This window comes from Loxodonta africana, chromosome 5 (genome assembly GCF_030014295.1).
Source record: "Loxodonta africana isolate mLoxAfr1 chromosome 5, mLoxAfr1.hap2, whole genome shotgun sequence".
Lineage (NCBI taxonomy): Eukaryota > Metazoa > Chordata > Mammalia > Proboscidea > Elephantidae > Loxodonta > Loxodonta africana.
Window position 1 is genome coordinate 135,585,600 of NC_087346.1, and position 16,202 is coordinate 135,601,801.

General features: G+C 46.6%; 1 protein-coding gene across 1 annotated transcript in view; it reads left to right on the forward strand.

Annotated features, from left to right (window-relative positions):
• Nucleotides 1–3,407: 3,407 nt before the first annotated feature.
• The window catches only part of CCDC149 (coiled-coil domain containing 149), a 127,418-nt gene continuing 114,623 nt past the window's right edge, over nt 3,408–16,202 (forward strand). Inside the window, exon 1 of the mRNA XM_010591398.3 lies at nt 3,408–3,499. Coding sequence (XP_010589700.2) covers nt 3,452–3,499 — 48 coding nt within the window. The 5' untranslated portion in view covers nt 3,408–3,451. The remainder of the gene's footprint in view (nt 3,500–16,202) is intronic.

A 16,202-nucleotide genomic window follows, 5' to 3' on the forward strand; every position in this document is an offset into this window, starting at 1 on the left:
AGCTTAAACTGCATTTAATTATTATTATTCAATGTCAGCCCACATAAATGAAAAGAGATAAAAAAAAAAAAAAAAAGAGAGAGAGAAAGACTTGCAGCTACATTGCCTTGGTTTGTGATTTCATCACATCTCACGAGCTAAGCAGGTTTCCGCTGGGACTTGGGGCATGCAGCCCCTAAGGGAAACCCAGGCAACTGGAGAGGCCGTTTCAACCAAGTTGAAAGTTTCTCCACATGCCAGGGAGGGTAAAGTCTTGCCACTCTTTGATTTTCCCCCAGTTTTATTTTTAAATACCAGAATAACTGCCTGACTGAGTCCAGGGAAGGAAAGCATAAGGGAAATGGAGTCACAGAGTTGTCTTAAAGGTATGCAGTCTCTAGTGTGAAGAGTCCTTGGCTCCCAACAGCTGGCTGATTGTCTATCCTGCTGCTTGAAATCCCAAAGTGGATGTTCCAAAGTGGCAGTAGTACTGTAAGCCTCAGCTTACCACGGTACCTAGAAGGAGTGGGCAGCTTACCTACCTGGATGCCAGCAAGAGAGCAAGGCACAGACCAGGAGGCAGCAGAAGGCAGATGGACCAAGTTATGCCTACCCTTCCTGTAATCTATTTCATCGACAGGTCAGAGTGAAACCAGATGGTTCGCCAGAGGGCAATATATTGGCAGACGGAACCTTGCTTTTTAGGCATGAGACATAGGACTGTTAGAAACAAATGCTTGGTGCTGAGTTAACCCTGGATGTCCAGCTCAGGAATGACCTGCTTTCCACCTCCGTGGATTAAAAAGAGAATGAATTAGGTGGCCCAGAATGGTCAGAAGGCCAGAAGCCTTAGCTGCATTCTACTTTCTTCTTTCTCACTTCTTGTTCCCTAGAGCATTAATTTGCAAATCCTTGATGGTAAATTCCTCTGGGGCCCGGACCATGGACTTCAATGTTCTTGAACTTTCCCAGGATGAGTACCGTATTTGTACAGAACAGGAACAGAATTAATGTACTGGCTAGCACACTGGTTCTCTCTCACATCACCTGGCCTTGAATTCTGTTGTAGAATCTTCTGTATATGAGAACCCAACAGGTTTCAATGTTAAGGGCTGCTGCTTTTTTAAAGGCTGCCAGGGAGGGTCCAGGTAACTCAGGCCTTTCATCAATAGTGTCACTATCTACATAGTTATATCTTGGCATAGCAAATCACTCCAAAACTTAGTGCCTTAAAACAATAATCATTTATTTAGCATATGATTCTATGTGTTAGCAATTTGGACAGGGCTCAGCTGGGTAGTTCTTCTGCTGGTCTCTGCTGGGCTCACTCCTTCATCTATGGTCACCTGGTGGATGATAGTCTCACTCACATGTCCATTAGTTGGTTGGCTGTTGACTGTGGGTCCTTTATCATCCAGTAAACTATCCTGGGCTTGTTCCTATGGTGGTGATTTCAAGATCAGTAAGCAAGAATAAACCCCAGTGTTACAAGTGCTTTACAAGCCTGTTCATGCAGCACATTTGCAAACATTGTATTGTCCACAGTAAGTCACATGGATAAGCCCAAAGTCAAAGTTACAGGTAAGGGCAGGTATACAGGGGTGAGGGCGAGGGAGGAGGAGGTAGTTACCACTGCTATTTTGCAAACACACCAAGATCACATCAATAAAATAAAGCTGACAATAGAATTCAATATTTCTGACTCCCAAGTGTGACATTTCATTTTCAGGTTTCCAAGATGCTGGAGAGGGCTTCTTGGAACCAGATGTCCTAGCTTGGGTCTCTGTTTTTCTAATTTTCGGCTTTCAGTTTCTTCATCTGATAAATGGGGATAACATTCATTTCACAGCGTTCTTGCCAGGATAAACAGGGGCTAAAAATGGTAACAGTTGGTTGTGATGCTTTCCCAACTGTAAAATGGGTTCGCAACTTCTTCCCAACCTATCTACTCATCTCCACTAGCAGTGTTTCTGCAAGTATGGACAGATTACAACTGGTGACCCATGAGAGGATTTTAGGTGGCACAGGAACACCACCTCGATTAACGCTGACTTGTGGGATGAGATCTGCCTTCCCTCTGTAATCCTCTTTCAATCCGTCCTCTTAGGAGAAAGTTTCAGTTTGATGCAAGTTATTCTTTAACATCTTTCTCAACCCTTGCAAAGCATCATACTCAGCGCTTTTGGCTCTATTAGAATGTAATAGCATCTTATTTTTAATTTTTACATTTGCTTTCTATTTTTATGACAACTGATACTTAAAAAAAAGTCACTTTAAAAACAATGCTAAGTTTATAATAACATATAGTTCATTGATTCATGTGTTCAACAAATATTTATTGACCACTTGCCATATGACAATAGGTCCCCGGTTGGCACAGTTCGCGCTCAGCTATCGAATTGAAAGTTTGGTGGTTTGAGCTCACTCAGCAGCACCAAGGAAGAAGGGCTTGGCCATCTGCTTCTGTAAGTATTAAAACCAGTTGCCTTCCAAACCCAAACCAAACCAAACCCACTGCTCTCAAGTCGATTCTGACTCATAGCGACCCTACAGGACAGAGTAGTACCACACCGTAGAGTTTCCAAGGAGCGCCTGGCGGACTCCAACTGCCGAGTTCTTGGATAGCAGCCATAGCACTTAAACACTAAGTCACCAGGGTTTCCAAAAAAAAAAAAAAAAAATTTTTTCCCAGTAGATTCTAATTCATGGTGATCCCATGTGTGCTGAGTAGAACTGCACTCCATAGGGTTTTTAAGGCTGTGATTTCGGAAGCAAATCACCAAGCCTTTCTTCCAAGGTGCCTCTGGGTGCGTTCAAACTCCAACCTTCCCCAGCGCTTAACCTTTTGCACCACTGTGAAGATTACAGCCAAGAAAACCCTATGCAGCTCAATTCCACTCTATATATAACACATGGGGTTGCCATTAGTGGGAACTGACTTGATGTCAACGGGCTTGGTTATTTTTTACCATGTGTCAGGCACTGTACAAACCCCCTGCCCTCCGTGAGCCTACATTCTAGCGGTGGGAGTCGTGATGGTCAGGGAGCAGCTGGCTTTGGACAGCTGCTTCTCGCAGGGTACGCAGATCAACCGCCCAGGCAGAGGGGTGATTCTGGGATGAGGCTGGGGCCCCCGATGCCCGGACCCGACGAGGCACGGCGCGGGGGCCGCAGGGGCGCGCAGGCGGGGCCGCCCGGTCGGCGTTCGGGCCCGGCTGCGGCCCTGGCGGTGGCAGCGGGCCTGGCGGCCACGGCTCCTCCTCCCCTTCCTCCCGCGGAGGCTGACGTTGAGTCAACAGCGCGGGCGGCTGCAGGAGGCGGTGGCGCAGCGGCTCGGAGGCGCCGGGCCCTCACGGGGCCGCGCGGGGCCGGGGTGGCAGCGGCGGCGGCGGCGCGGCAGGAGGAGGAGGAGGAGGAGGAAGAGGAGGAAGAGGGAGTCATTGAAGCCGGCGCGTGCATAGAGGAGGAGACCATGAACGGCGACCGGACCGAGAGCGACTGGCAGGGGCTGGTGAGCGAGGTGAGGCCGAGGCGCCGGGCACGCAGGCTGGGCCACCCGAACGGCCGCCAGCCCCGGTCCGCAACCCCAGGCCCCTGCGCGGCCACGCGCGGAAAGGGACGCACGGGGGTCCGCGCACCCGGTGGCGGCAGCGCGCTCTCATAGCGCTGTCGCCACGCGGCTCGCAAGGTGCGCAGTACCTCCCGCACTTTCCGGTTTCCCCAGGCGCCACTCTCTTGCACGCCATCTGGTGCCCTTCTTGGGGAGGGGCCTTCCCTTTGGGTAGGGTTGGGCCCTGGATTGGAGAGAAGCAACGGGATCCTGGAGGAGAAGAGCCAAGCCCCACCTGCCTTCCTGGTCACCGCTGTTGTGGAGCCAAGCGATTGGACGCTTGGTGTTGAAACAGAAGGGTGGTGACTTGGAGGAAAATCCGGGCCCTGTGGTAACACCAGTGCCAGGTGGAATTACCTGCAGTAGTGGTTTAAAGGGGGGAAATTTGGAGTCCTCCGTGGCTGTGCCCTCATTCACTTTTTCAGTTCAGTCAGCACGCGTTTACTGCAGGCCTACTGTGTGTAAGGTGACAGCCTGTTTATCAAAGCTGTGAAACACAGGTGCAGAAGTGATTCAATTTGTAAAAGCAGAGAACACCGTGTCCCCAAACTAACCTGGCCATGACTGGACACCACCCATTGTTTTCCTCCTGTCATAAATATAGCCCTTGGGTGTGCTCTCAGACTCCAGTGCCTCTTCCTCTGTGTTTCACCCCAAAAGTTTGGAGTCTGTTGGTGTGGCATCAGCTACCTGGCTTCTCCAGGTGTGGGTAAGTTGCCTGCCCTGACTTAACCACTGTTCTTCCTGGCTGTGTTTGCCATACTGATGGTGCTCTAGGAAATGTTATTTTCCCTGTCTCCCTTCCACACTGAGAACATCCCCTATCCCTTGAGCTAGGCCAACTTGGAGCTTCTTTTTTCCTTACTCCTCCTTGGAAACCCTGTGGGGTAGTTCTACTCTGTCCTATAGTTCTCTCTGAGTCAGAATCTACTCTACGGCAATGGGTTTGGTTTGTTTTGGTATGCACACAATGAAAGTCGCTGGGTGGCACAAACCATTTGCATGGGACTACTAACCCAAAGGTGGGTGGTTTGAACCCACCCAGTGGCACTGTGGAAGAAAGGCCTGGCAACCTGCTTTCATAAAGATTACAGCCAAGAAAACTCTACGGTGCCATTCTCCTCTGTTACATAGAGAGCCTCCATGAGTCAGACTCCATGCCAAAGGGCTTGGTTGCTTGGTTTGCTACGCACACACAGAAAAAACAAAGCAAAACAAAGGGTGTCTTGGTGTACTCTTTTCTTTCCTTGTGGAGTGTCAGAAGGGAAACCCTATACTGTCTTTCTGCCTTAATCATTCAGTCCAACAGTACTTAATGTCCAGTTCTGTTTGTTTAGTATTGGCCTAGTAGTTGAAAGCTCCTCCAACTATCCAGTATTATGATAAAGTGTCTTGCAGCCTGTCCCCATCTCTTCTCACTGTCAGGCTTTCCATCAAGGCACAGACAAATCTTCTGGGGATCTTATCTCTGGGCCCGTTCATAATCCTGCTCAATAGTCAAGGAGGCTGGAGGTGGTTCTCCTTGGCACTCCAGTGTTGGGCTCTGAAATAGCAGCAGAATAGTCGCTACTTAGGCAAATACTTACTGAATGGCTATTAGATGCCAGGTACCTTGCTAGGTGTTTGGGTTTTGATGGTGAACAAGGCAAACAACTCCTGCTTTCAAAGCTATGGTACAGTTTGGGAGGAGAGTCACACAATAAACATGAGGAAGCTAAAGGACAGAATGTAATCAAGTGCTAGAGTGTGCCTCCGGGGTTACCTCTACCTTGGACAGACCGTACTGCATTTTAACAATGGGTCTTCCCACTAAACTGTGTATTTTATTTGGCTCTTTCTCACCAGTGCCTACACATTGAGCCTTGTAAACAGCAGGTGCTCAATAAATGCTCGTTGGATAAGTGAATGGATCCTGAAATGGATCTTGCAGGAGTTATCCCGCCCATCCCAGCTGAGTTTCTCCAAAGTAATGCCTTCTTGCCTTTCAGAAACATCCACTAAAGGCACCTAGAATGTGGAAGGTACACAGCTAGGGACTGGGGAATGGGAAAATGAATACAACTTGCTTCCCGCCTTAATAATAATAAAAAACATTTGCTGTTGAGTCAACTCTGACTCATGGCCACCACATGTGTGCCAGAGAAGAACTGTGCTCCACAGGATTTTCAATGGCTGGTTTTTCAGAAGTAGATTGCTAGGCCTTTCATCTGAGGCACCTCTGGGTGGACTTGAACCTCCAACCTTTCAGTTAGCAGCTGAGTGTGTTAACCATTTGCATCACCCAGGGACTTCACCTTAATAATAACTAATGGCTATTTCTTGAGTGTTTTCTCGATGTTAAGAATTTTACAGGGCCTCATTTATTCCCACAATGGTATAACCAGTGCATCAGTTTCCATTGAGTGGATTCTGACTCATGGTGACCCCATGTGTGTATGAGCAGACGTGAACCTTCAGACTTTTAGTTAGCAGTCGAGTATGCTAACCGTTTGCACCCCTTACTTTATAGATAAAGAAATTGTGGCTCATAGAGGCAGAGGACCTTGCTCAGAGCCTCACAGCTGGCAAGTTGGGGAGGCAGGATTTGAACCCTGGTCTGACTCTACAGCCTTGCCCAGAGTCACTAGACTTGATTTTAATCACCAGTTCATTTGTCTGTATCTTCCACTAGACAGTAGGTTTCCATCTTTGAATCCCAGTGTTTCCTAGAGTATGGTCTACACATCACCGGCATCTGAATCATCACTTAGAGTGCCTGTGAAAAATGCACGTTCCTGGGACCCTTCCCAAACCTACTGAATGGAAAATGACTGGGGGTGTAGCCCTCAAATCTGCCTTTCCTGCAAGCTAAGCTGATTTCAGAGGTTCTCCTGCCAGCTCAAGTTTGGCAGCGGTTCCATGGGGAAATCAACTGGTATCCAGCCAAGTGGGTTTTAAGGAAGAGTGTGATCAGTGGCTAGTGGCATTATAGAATGGTTTTGGACCCCAGTGGAAGGAACTGGGGAGGATATCACGGGGCATCTGACCTTGGCTGAATGGTCTTTTTGAGAGGCTTGTATCTTTCTGCAGAAGCTCCCACCTAGAATCACTCCATTGCCCTTCCCGCCTGTATTCTCTGAATCAGCGTGCTTCCTCTTCTTGCCTCTAGGAAGCACTTTTCATTTAAAACGATCCTGCAGAGATCAGTTTTATTTGCATATTTTTAGTACTGTATAACATGCCGAAATCCAACCTTCTTGCAGGCCCTGGAGTAAGCATGGCTGTGCATGTGGAAGAGGCATGGCCAGTGCTCGGTTTGGGAAATGAAACGTCTGGGGAGGGGAGATGGTACTTTTATCACCCCTCAGGTGAGCTTTCAGAATCAAGGGGAACTCTGCAATGGAGCCATGCAGACAATCAATAACTTTGTATCTCCATGATAAAAACCCTGGCCATCCCTTAGCCTACCGCCTCTGTGATAAGCCATGCCTAATTTAATTTCGCTCTTTGAATTTTGATTAATTAATTAGATAGCAATCAATCTCATATTCATGGAGCGTGTTGTGTGCAGGGCTGTGAGGCAGCTCAAAGACATCCTGGGGCCTCAGCCCAAAGTAGATGCGCTGCGTTTTGGAAGATAGAGGTTGGGTAGGCCTATAGTCTGGCCTGCTGTTAAGAGCACATATTTGGGCCTCAGTTGTTAAGACTCAGACTTTGAAGATATTGAGAGACCTGGGTATGAGTCCTGGCTCTCTTTCTTTCTTGATGCACATGATCAATACCCAGCCCAAACTGTTGAAGTTTAGAGGGAATTTATTGAGTGATTCCCAGATAGGTCTGGCTTCAGGTACAGCTGGATTCCACACTCAAATGGATGGTTCCTCTCCATCTGTGGGTCTGCTTCCTGCCTAGCTTCAGTCAGAATCTCCCATCCTCTCAGGTTCAAGCCCAGAGGGGACACCAGAAACACTTAGCCAGCAGATCCCGGAAAAGCTCCAAGGGTCACTCCATTGAACCCACTTAGATCACTCTCCTGCCTGGAAGAAATTGCTCAGGAGTACAGTGATATGATTGTCTTAGGCCTGGAGTAGGCACAGAGCCCTGCCCAGGCCATAGGGACTGAGAGTTAGGGAGGGGTGGACCCCCAAGTAAAATTTGGGGGCTACTTGCCAAAATGTTCTGCTGCTATGGTTTTCACTGGCCAGTTTTTTCAGAAGTAGACCACCAAGTCCTTCTTCCTCGAATCACTTACTGTTGAAGATCAAGGTCTACAACCATCAGTATGGATTACACTTCAACATAAAGAAAACAAAAATCCTCACAACTGGACCAATAAGCAACATTATGATAAATGGAGAAAAGATTCAAGTTGTCAAGGGTTTCATTTTGCTTGGATCCACAATCAATGCCCACGGAAGCAGCAATCAAGAAATAAAACAACACATTGCATTGGGTGAATCTGCTGCAAAAGATCTCTTTAAAGTGTTAAAAAGCAAAGATGTCATTTTGAGGACTAAGGTACACCTGACCCAAGCTATGTATCACATGCATGCGAAAGCTGGACAATGAATAAGGAAGACTGAAGAAGAATTGATGCCTTTGAATTATGTATGGTGTTGGTAAACAATATTGAATATACCATAGACTGCCAGAAGAATGAACAAATCTGTTTTTGGAAGAAGTACAGCCAGAGTTATCCTTAGGAGCGAGGATGGTAAGACTTTGGACATGTTCTCAGGAGGGATCAGTCCCTGGAGAAGGACATTATGCTTGGTAAAGTACAGGAGCAGCAAAAAAGAGGAAAACCCTCAACTAGATGGATTGACACAGTGGCTGCAACAGTGGGCTCAAACATAGCGAGATTGTGAAAATGGTTCAGGATGGGACAGCATTTCATTCTGTTGTATGTAGGGTCACTATGAGTCAGAACCGACTTGACTGCACCTAACAACAACACTTGCCAAAAGGTGGAGAATGGAACTTTTCATGCAACTCCATGCAACTTCTCTGGGCCTCAATCTTCTAACCTTTAAGTAGGGTGATAAAAGTACCTACCTCAAGGGCAAGGAGTCCTGGGGGTCCAATGGTTAAGCACTCGGTTGCTAACTGAAAGGTTTGCTGTTTGAACCCACCCAGCAACTCCACAGGAGAAGAGACCTGGTGATCTACTCCCATAAAGATTACAGCCTAGGAAACCCTAAGGGGCAGTTCTGCTCTGTCACATTGGGTCACTATGAGTCAAAAATCAACTCAATGGCACCTAACAACAACACCAACTCATAGGCGCTATAATTGTGAGGATCAAATGACATAATGCTCATAAGTGCTTAGCCCTCTGCCTGGCTAATAGTAAGTGTTCAGTGAACATTAGTGCAGTGGGAAAGAACCTCAGGACATAAACTCAGTGTACAAGAAATGACAGCTTCTTTATTTTACTCTAACATCTGATTTTGATTAGAAGTCCCCATTGTAAGAATGGTGGAAATGTAATCAATTTTGGAGTCATGGCTTTCTCCTTCCCTGACCTCGTATTGAAGTCCTAGGGGCTTATGTGGTACTAAGCCATTGGCAGGGGTGTCGGGGCGGGGGGTGCACTTCTGGTTGGTGCTATTATTTAGCCACACTCTCTTTGTTTCAGTCTAGAATCTGGTCATTGTTCACTGCAGGTCATTGTTGTGTCCTTCCAGGCCTCTTCTGGTTCTTTGGCCATCTGTGCCATGTCCACGCTACTTTTGGGTGAGTGAAGAACATTCTACTGCTCCTTTACTGCTCTGGCATGGGAGACTTTGCTTTCCTGCCCAAAGTGGGTGCTGCCCCTGAGTCACTCTGGGGCTGTGGAAAACTTTGGGAAGCTGTTGTGCATTTACCTGCTTAGAAGGCCATACAACACCAGTCTGGGTCCAGGGAACTTCTGATATTTTTTTTTTTACTTCCTAGGAAAGAAGGGTATATTTGTTAGCATAAAATTCAAGCTACTGTAACAAAGATACCCCCCAAAAAGTGGTTTAAAAAGGATAGACATTTATGTCTCTTTCATGTGATAGTATAGCCCAACCCAGCTGGTTGGGGGGCAGCTCTGCTCCTTGAGTCATTTAAGAACACAGATTTCTTCCATCTTGTTGCTCCACCATGTCTTAGGGTATGATCCTCAGCTGAGTTGTGGCCATGTGTGTGTTCTGGACCATGGGAAGGAGAAAAGAGAGTGGCGGGGAGAGCGGGCAGAGCCCAGGGCAAATGACTTTTCTCTAAGTTAGGGAGGACTAAGAAGCTGTACAAATCACTTCTGCTCGCATCCCTTTGGTCTGAGCATAGTCACATGGCTATGCCTACCTGCAACGGAAGCTGGGAAATGTAGTCTTTGGCTGGGTAGCCACGCACCCAACTTGAACTTGGGAAAAACCAAAAAACAAACAAACAAACCCATTGCTGTCAAGTCGATTCTGAATAAGGAGATGCAACATCAGTAGAAATAGAAAAAAAGGGATGAATGTGAGAAATATTTTAAAGAAAGACCCCTACAGTACTTCTTAGCTAACTGGATTGAGGAGATGGAATAGAATGAGTCCAACATGGCCCTCGATGGGTGGCTGCAGAGTGGTGATGCTAGATATGATGGGAGGTTGGGGAATAAGCCAGTCTAGTGAGAAGATGACTTTCGTTTAGAACTCTGCCTTGTTCAGAGTTTCCCACAGTACTTGAACTCTTGCAAGGCAAGCTTAGTGCTTACCGGGAACATTTTTGATGAGCAGCTATCCTCATAGTGGCAGGCTAATTTCAGAGTAAGTTTATTAAAATTAGCATGTGGGGGAAAGCGAGCACAACTGCTATTTTTAACAAATGGGATTCATGTTCTCTCCTGTGCAGGGAAATTCGCATATGTGCTTCTAAAATTGACAGTTTCTACTCTTATTATGTTAAAAAGTTAATTTAGTGACTTTCACATTGAATAGAATACATTGACCGAAGACTAGAAGGGGACTTTAGTCCCTGAATGATAATGACCAGAGTGAATGTCATTTCTCACACACTGCCTGGTTTATCACCACCCAAATCAAATGGGGGGCTTTGGGTGCCTCATGATGAAGAACTTAGCTTAGTTGAGAGAATGCATGTCTCTCTGACCCATTAGGCAAGATGGCGCCAGTGGTAGGGGACACTTGTTCCCCAAGGAGCACAAAACTTTGGTGGATTGTTAAAGTCTTCCCATTTTCATTTCACCTTTTTTAGTCTACACTTAAGTTCTCATTATCTTATGCTATTTAATTGCAATAAATATCCTAATTTTGTTCAGGATATCAGACCTTCTTTAAGCCAATCTACCCTCCATACAACTAGCCAATTAAGCACCTAAAAAAATCACTTTTCACAAGGTTCCCTTACTTAGAAACTTTCAGTGACTCCCCATTACCTGGCATTCAAGGCCTTGACCTCAACCTGGCCTTGACCTATCTTGCCAGACTTATCTCTTGCTGTTCCCCTTACAAATTGGTTACTTCCTCCAAACTGATCTGTCATGCATCCTGGCTTCCATCTTCTGCTCACACCTTGTCTTCATCTGGGTGGGCTTTCCCTTTTTCCCTGACCACAGTCTTTACCAGCCCTTTAAGGTGAGTGGAAACCCACATCCCTCATAAAATTACCCATAGCCTTATACACCTTTTGTTTAGCACTTACATGCTGCCTGAGAAAGGAAGGGGCCTTCTTTGTGTGTGGATCTTAACTCCTACACGAGTTAGTGAGCTCCCACTTGGATTGGGGCAGAAGACAGGAATTCTGGAATAAGGAAGCTTCATACTATGGCCCGAAAGGATCAGGACCTGAGAGAGGGCACTGATACAGTGTTCCAGAATTGAGCTAGTTTCACCCACTTCTGGGCCTCTGCACTGATTTTACATCATTTGTGGGAAAAGACTCATGGATGTGTCTCTAGCTATATCATTATTAATGGCCAACCCAAAGGTGGAGGTCAGTGATATCAGGATGGATTTATTTTTTTATTTTATTATTGTGCTTTAGATGAAGGTTTACAGAACAAACTAGCTTCTCATTAAACAATTAGTACACGTATCATTTTGTGACATTGGTTACCAACCCCATGACATGTCAGCACTCCCCGTTCTCAACCCTGGTTTCCCCATTATCAGGTTTCCTGTCCCCTCCTGCCTTCTAGTCCTTGCCCCTGGGCTGGTGTGCCCCTTTAGTCTGATTTTGTTTTACGGGCCTGTCTACTCTTTGGCTGAAGGGTGACCCTCAGGAGTGACTTCATTACTGAGCTAAAAGGGTGTCCAGGGGCCATACTTTCAGGGTTTCTCCAGTCTCTGTCAGACCAGTAAGTCTGTTTTTTGTTGTTGTTTTGTTGTTTGTTTTTTGTGAGTTAGAATTTCATTCTACATTTTTCTCCAGCTCCGTCTGGGGTGCTCTATTGTGATCCCTGTCAGAGCAGTCAGTGGTGGTAGCTGGGCACCATCTAGTTGTGCTAGATTCGGTCTGGAGGAGGCAGTAGCACTTGTGGTCCATCAGGATGGACTTGTTAATATATGTTTGGCTGGTTGGTGTGACCAAACCAAAAACAAAACTCATTGCCATACAGTCGATTCTGACTCATAGCAACCCCATAGGACAGAGTAGAACTGCCCCATGGGGTTTCCGAGGCTGTAGTCTTTACTGAAGCAGACTACCACATCTTTCTGTACCTTACTCATGGAAGTGTTCTAACTGCTGACCTTTCAGGTAGCAGCCAAATGCTTAACCACCGTACCACCAGGGCTCCTTCAGTTGGCGTGAAGAAGGGGTAGGAGACAGTCTACTGATGTTTCAGTGGGACAGGGTGCATAGCATGGGAGAATGTACCAGATACATATTGAGCACCTACTCTGTGCAAGGCTTTGTGCATGGGACAGTCGCCCTCGAGGAGTTAAAGTCTAGTGACAATACAGAATGGGGGTAAGACAACTTCAATATAGCATACAGCGTGACAAGAGCTCTGTAGGTCAAGAAGAAATTCATTTGGAATTGGGGGATTGAGAAAGGTTCCTGATGGAAGTGGCACTTGAGCTAGGAAGGTTGGGCAGGATTTCAGCAAGTGGAGATGTCAAGGAAGGGTGTTCTAGACAGAGGGAAGGAAGATAGCACAGGTGCAGAGGTGGCAAGGTGCAGGGCTTGTTTAGGAAATGGCAGATCTTCTGGTCTCCAGTTGGTGACTCATAGTGGGGCAATGGCTGCAGTTTGTAAGTACAGACCTTGAATACCTTGTTAGCTGTATATAGAGTGCTAGGGCCATGAGTATGGCCTTCATTCTGGAGATAGTAAGTGGAATGATTGTACCCTTTGAGCAAGGGAGAGGAACTTACCTGGATGCTTCAGGAAGGTAACTTATCTGCCAGGAGAATATATGAGGGGTTGGACCGGCATGAAGGTTGGGCAAGGCACCAGAGCCCATCTATACCTATGCCTCTGTCCCTTTGCTCTCATCCACTTTCAGCTCATTTGAGTCTTCCTTCCAACTCTTTTTGGCTGTTGAAAATGCTATTTAAAAAAAAATTATTTATTTTGCTGTTGCTGTTGAGAATATACACAGCAAAACATACACCAGTTCAGCAGTTTCTCATTGTGCAAATGCTCTTGCCAAAGCCACCTGAGACCAGCCTCCTAGTTGCCACATCCCATGGCCTTTCTTTAAGCCTCAGCCTACTTGACATCTGGCTGTGCAGCCTTTGACACGCTACTCTTCCCTCCAAAATGCTGGGCTGTGGCATCCCTCCGTGTGACTGCTGGGCGTGTCCCTCAGTCATCTCACACTCAACTGTGGCCGTCAGCTGAACTCCTAGTCCTCTGCCCCCGCTTCTTCCATCTCAGTTAATGGCATCGCCGTGGAGCCTGCTTTGATTCTTCTTCCCAACTTAACATTCTCACCCCAATTTAATTGTTCATTTGGCTCATAGATTCTGCTTTAGACAAATCCTTAAATAAGGACTCAGTGTCACAATTCTTGGTTCTTGGTTCTTACCCACTCGTCCAGAGTATTTGCAGCAACCTCTACGTTCTTCTTTCTTCCATGTTGCTACGAGAGTTGTCATTCCAAGCACTGAGATAACTTTTGCCACTCCTTCACTTAAAGCTCTCTGATGGCTTTCTAGGGTCTGCAGGGTGAAGTCCAGCTCCATCAGTTGGCCTCCATAATCTCTGCCCCATGTTCATCTCCTGGAACAGCCCCTGAACTCCTTATGCCCATTACTTCCCCAGTTCTCCATAGAACTTCTGTTATTAGATCACTCCATGCCCTGAGGTACCTATAAGCCTTTGCTTATATCTGAAGGTAACCTCTGACTGGTACTTAAAGCCTCACTTTAGGTTTCCAACCTCCCGTGGGCCTCAAGAGGTTAAGGAAGAGGATGGTGTATTGAAGTTGAGCAGATGGTGTGGGGGATTGTTGGCAGGGTAAGAAGACAGAGTGATGGGTTCCTGAGGATGGGGCGCCCTCAGCGAGGTGAGTGATCACTGATGTTTACTACAATGTCAGGCACATGATACCAAAAAAAAAAAAAAAAATTGTTAAGTTGATTCTTACTCATAGCTACCCTATATGACAGAGTAGAACTGCCCCATAGGGTTTCCAAGGCTGCATTCTTTATGGAAGCAGATTGCCACATCTTTCTCCCTCAGAGCAGCTGGTGGGTTTGAACCGCCAACCTTTTGGTTAGCAGCTGAGCGCTTAACCTCTGTGCCACCAGGGCTCCATATATGAAAGATACTTAGTAGATACTTGTGAAAGGGAGGAAGGGAGGAACAGGTGGAGGGAGGGAGGGAGAGAAGAAAAGGAAGGAAGGAGAGAAGGAAGGAAGGAAGGGAGGGAGGGAGGGAGGGAGGAAGGAAGGAAGGAAGGAAGGGAAATACTTTGAATGCCCTGTTAGAAGTTAGCTCTATAGAGAAGCGAGGAGGAAGGGAGAAAGGGAAGGAGGGAAGGGAGAAAAAGAGAAGGAAGGAAAGGGAGTCCATCTTGCTGTTCCCATCCTCTCTTTGAAGCTAGCCCTGATCATCTGCTGAGGCACCCCACTGCCAACCTCTCCACAGACTGATGGTGGCCCTGAAGGAGCTGGGAGTAAGTATCCATCTGGCCCATGCCTGGTGTCCTGGCCAGCTTCCTGGCTCAGGCAGCAGTGAGGTTATGTAAGTCATCAAGCTCCACCTCTAAGTAATTGTGTTCTCTGGGGCAAATTTCCTGCCTTCTGCAAGACTTTGTTTTCTCTGGAAGCTCCACGGAAACCTGTTCAGCATAACAATACCTGCCTTGTGTCTGTCAGTTACAAAGAGGATAAAACGAGATGATGTGTGAAAGTGTGTTTTAAAGTCCCCAACCCTCCACAGATAACTGTGACACTGAGGTGATGTTCTTATCCTTGCTGGGCTTTGGGAAAACCCTTCCCCAGGGCTTCAGGGATGCTTCTGCAGAGGCAAGTGATGTGTCAGCTGCCGGCTGTGAACATGATGCCATTGAAAATTCATACCCATGAGTGCAGATTGATGGACCTGCTTGCTCTGCCATCTGCAGACCCCATGACCAAAGCAATATTGGAGGCGGCGGGGATGGGGGCTCCCCTTTTTCTAGACAGTTCCAATTTGCCTTTTCATTTGCTCCAGCCTGGAAAGTGCGGCTGGCGTCAATCTGTAACTTTTTTTCCCCACAGTCTCTGGCTTTGGCAGACCTTCCAGCGTGTTTGCAGGGTACTCAGTCACTGGTGGGGCAGCTTCCATTTCTGTGACCTCTTCTGATCATCCCTAATGATTAACCTTCTGACTTTGTACCCTTCTTACTGTCACCTCCTCTGATCTCTTGCCTGAATCCTTCTACCTCTCCCTGTATGTGCTTCTCTCTGGTCTCCAGACCCATCTTCTGAGCACCCTACTTTCCTCATTTGTTTGTTTTGAATTAGCTACTTTTTCAAAATTTTCTTCTGGTGAAAATATACGTAAGAGAAACGTATGCCATCTTAGCGATTTCTGCATGCATGATTCAGTAACACTGATGACATTCTTTCATGTCGTGTAACCATTCACCATGCTTGCTATGCTTTTCCACATTATTCCCCCACCATTAACATAAACTCAGTTCCCCCTAAGCAGGAGCTTCCCCTTTCACCTTCCCTCCTACCCCTGGTAAACACCAGTAATTTTTGGCTTTTATATATTTGTCTGGAGCCCTGGTGGCAAGTGGTTAAGAGCTCGGCTGCTAACCGACAGGCCGGCAGTTCGAATCTACCGGCTACTCCTTGGAAACCCTATGGGGCAGTTCTGTCTTATAGGGTCTCTATGAGTTGGAATCAACTTGATGGCAATGGGTTTGGTGTTTTTTTTTTTTTTCTTTAAATTTGCCTATTTCATAGAAGTGAGATCATACAGCGTTTATCCTTTTGTGTCTGACTAGCTTCACTCAGCATAAAGTTTTCAGGATTCATCCAGGTTGTGGCACGCATCGGGACTTCATTCCTCTTTGTGGCTGAGTAGTATAAGCTACTCTTTTTTTTTTTTAATTTGATTTTGGTGAAAAATATGCACAACAGAACATAAACCCATTGATCAATTTCTACAGGTACAATTCATTACCATTGGTTACGTGCTTCACGTTGTATCAGTGTTC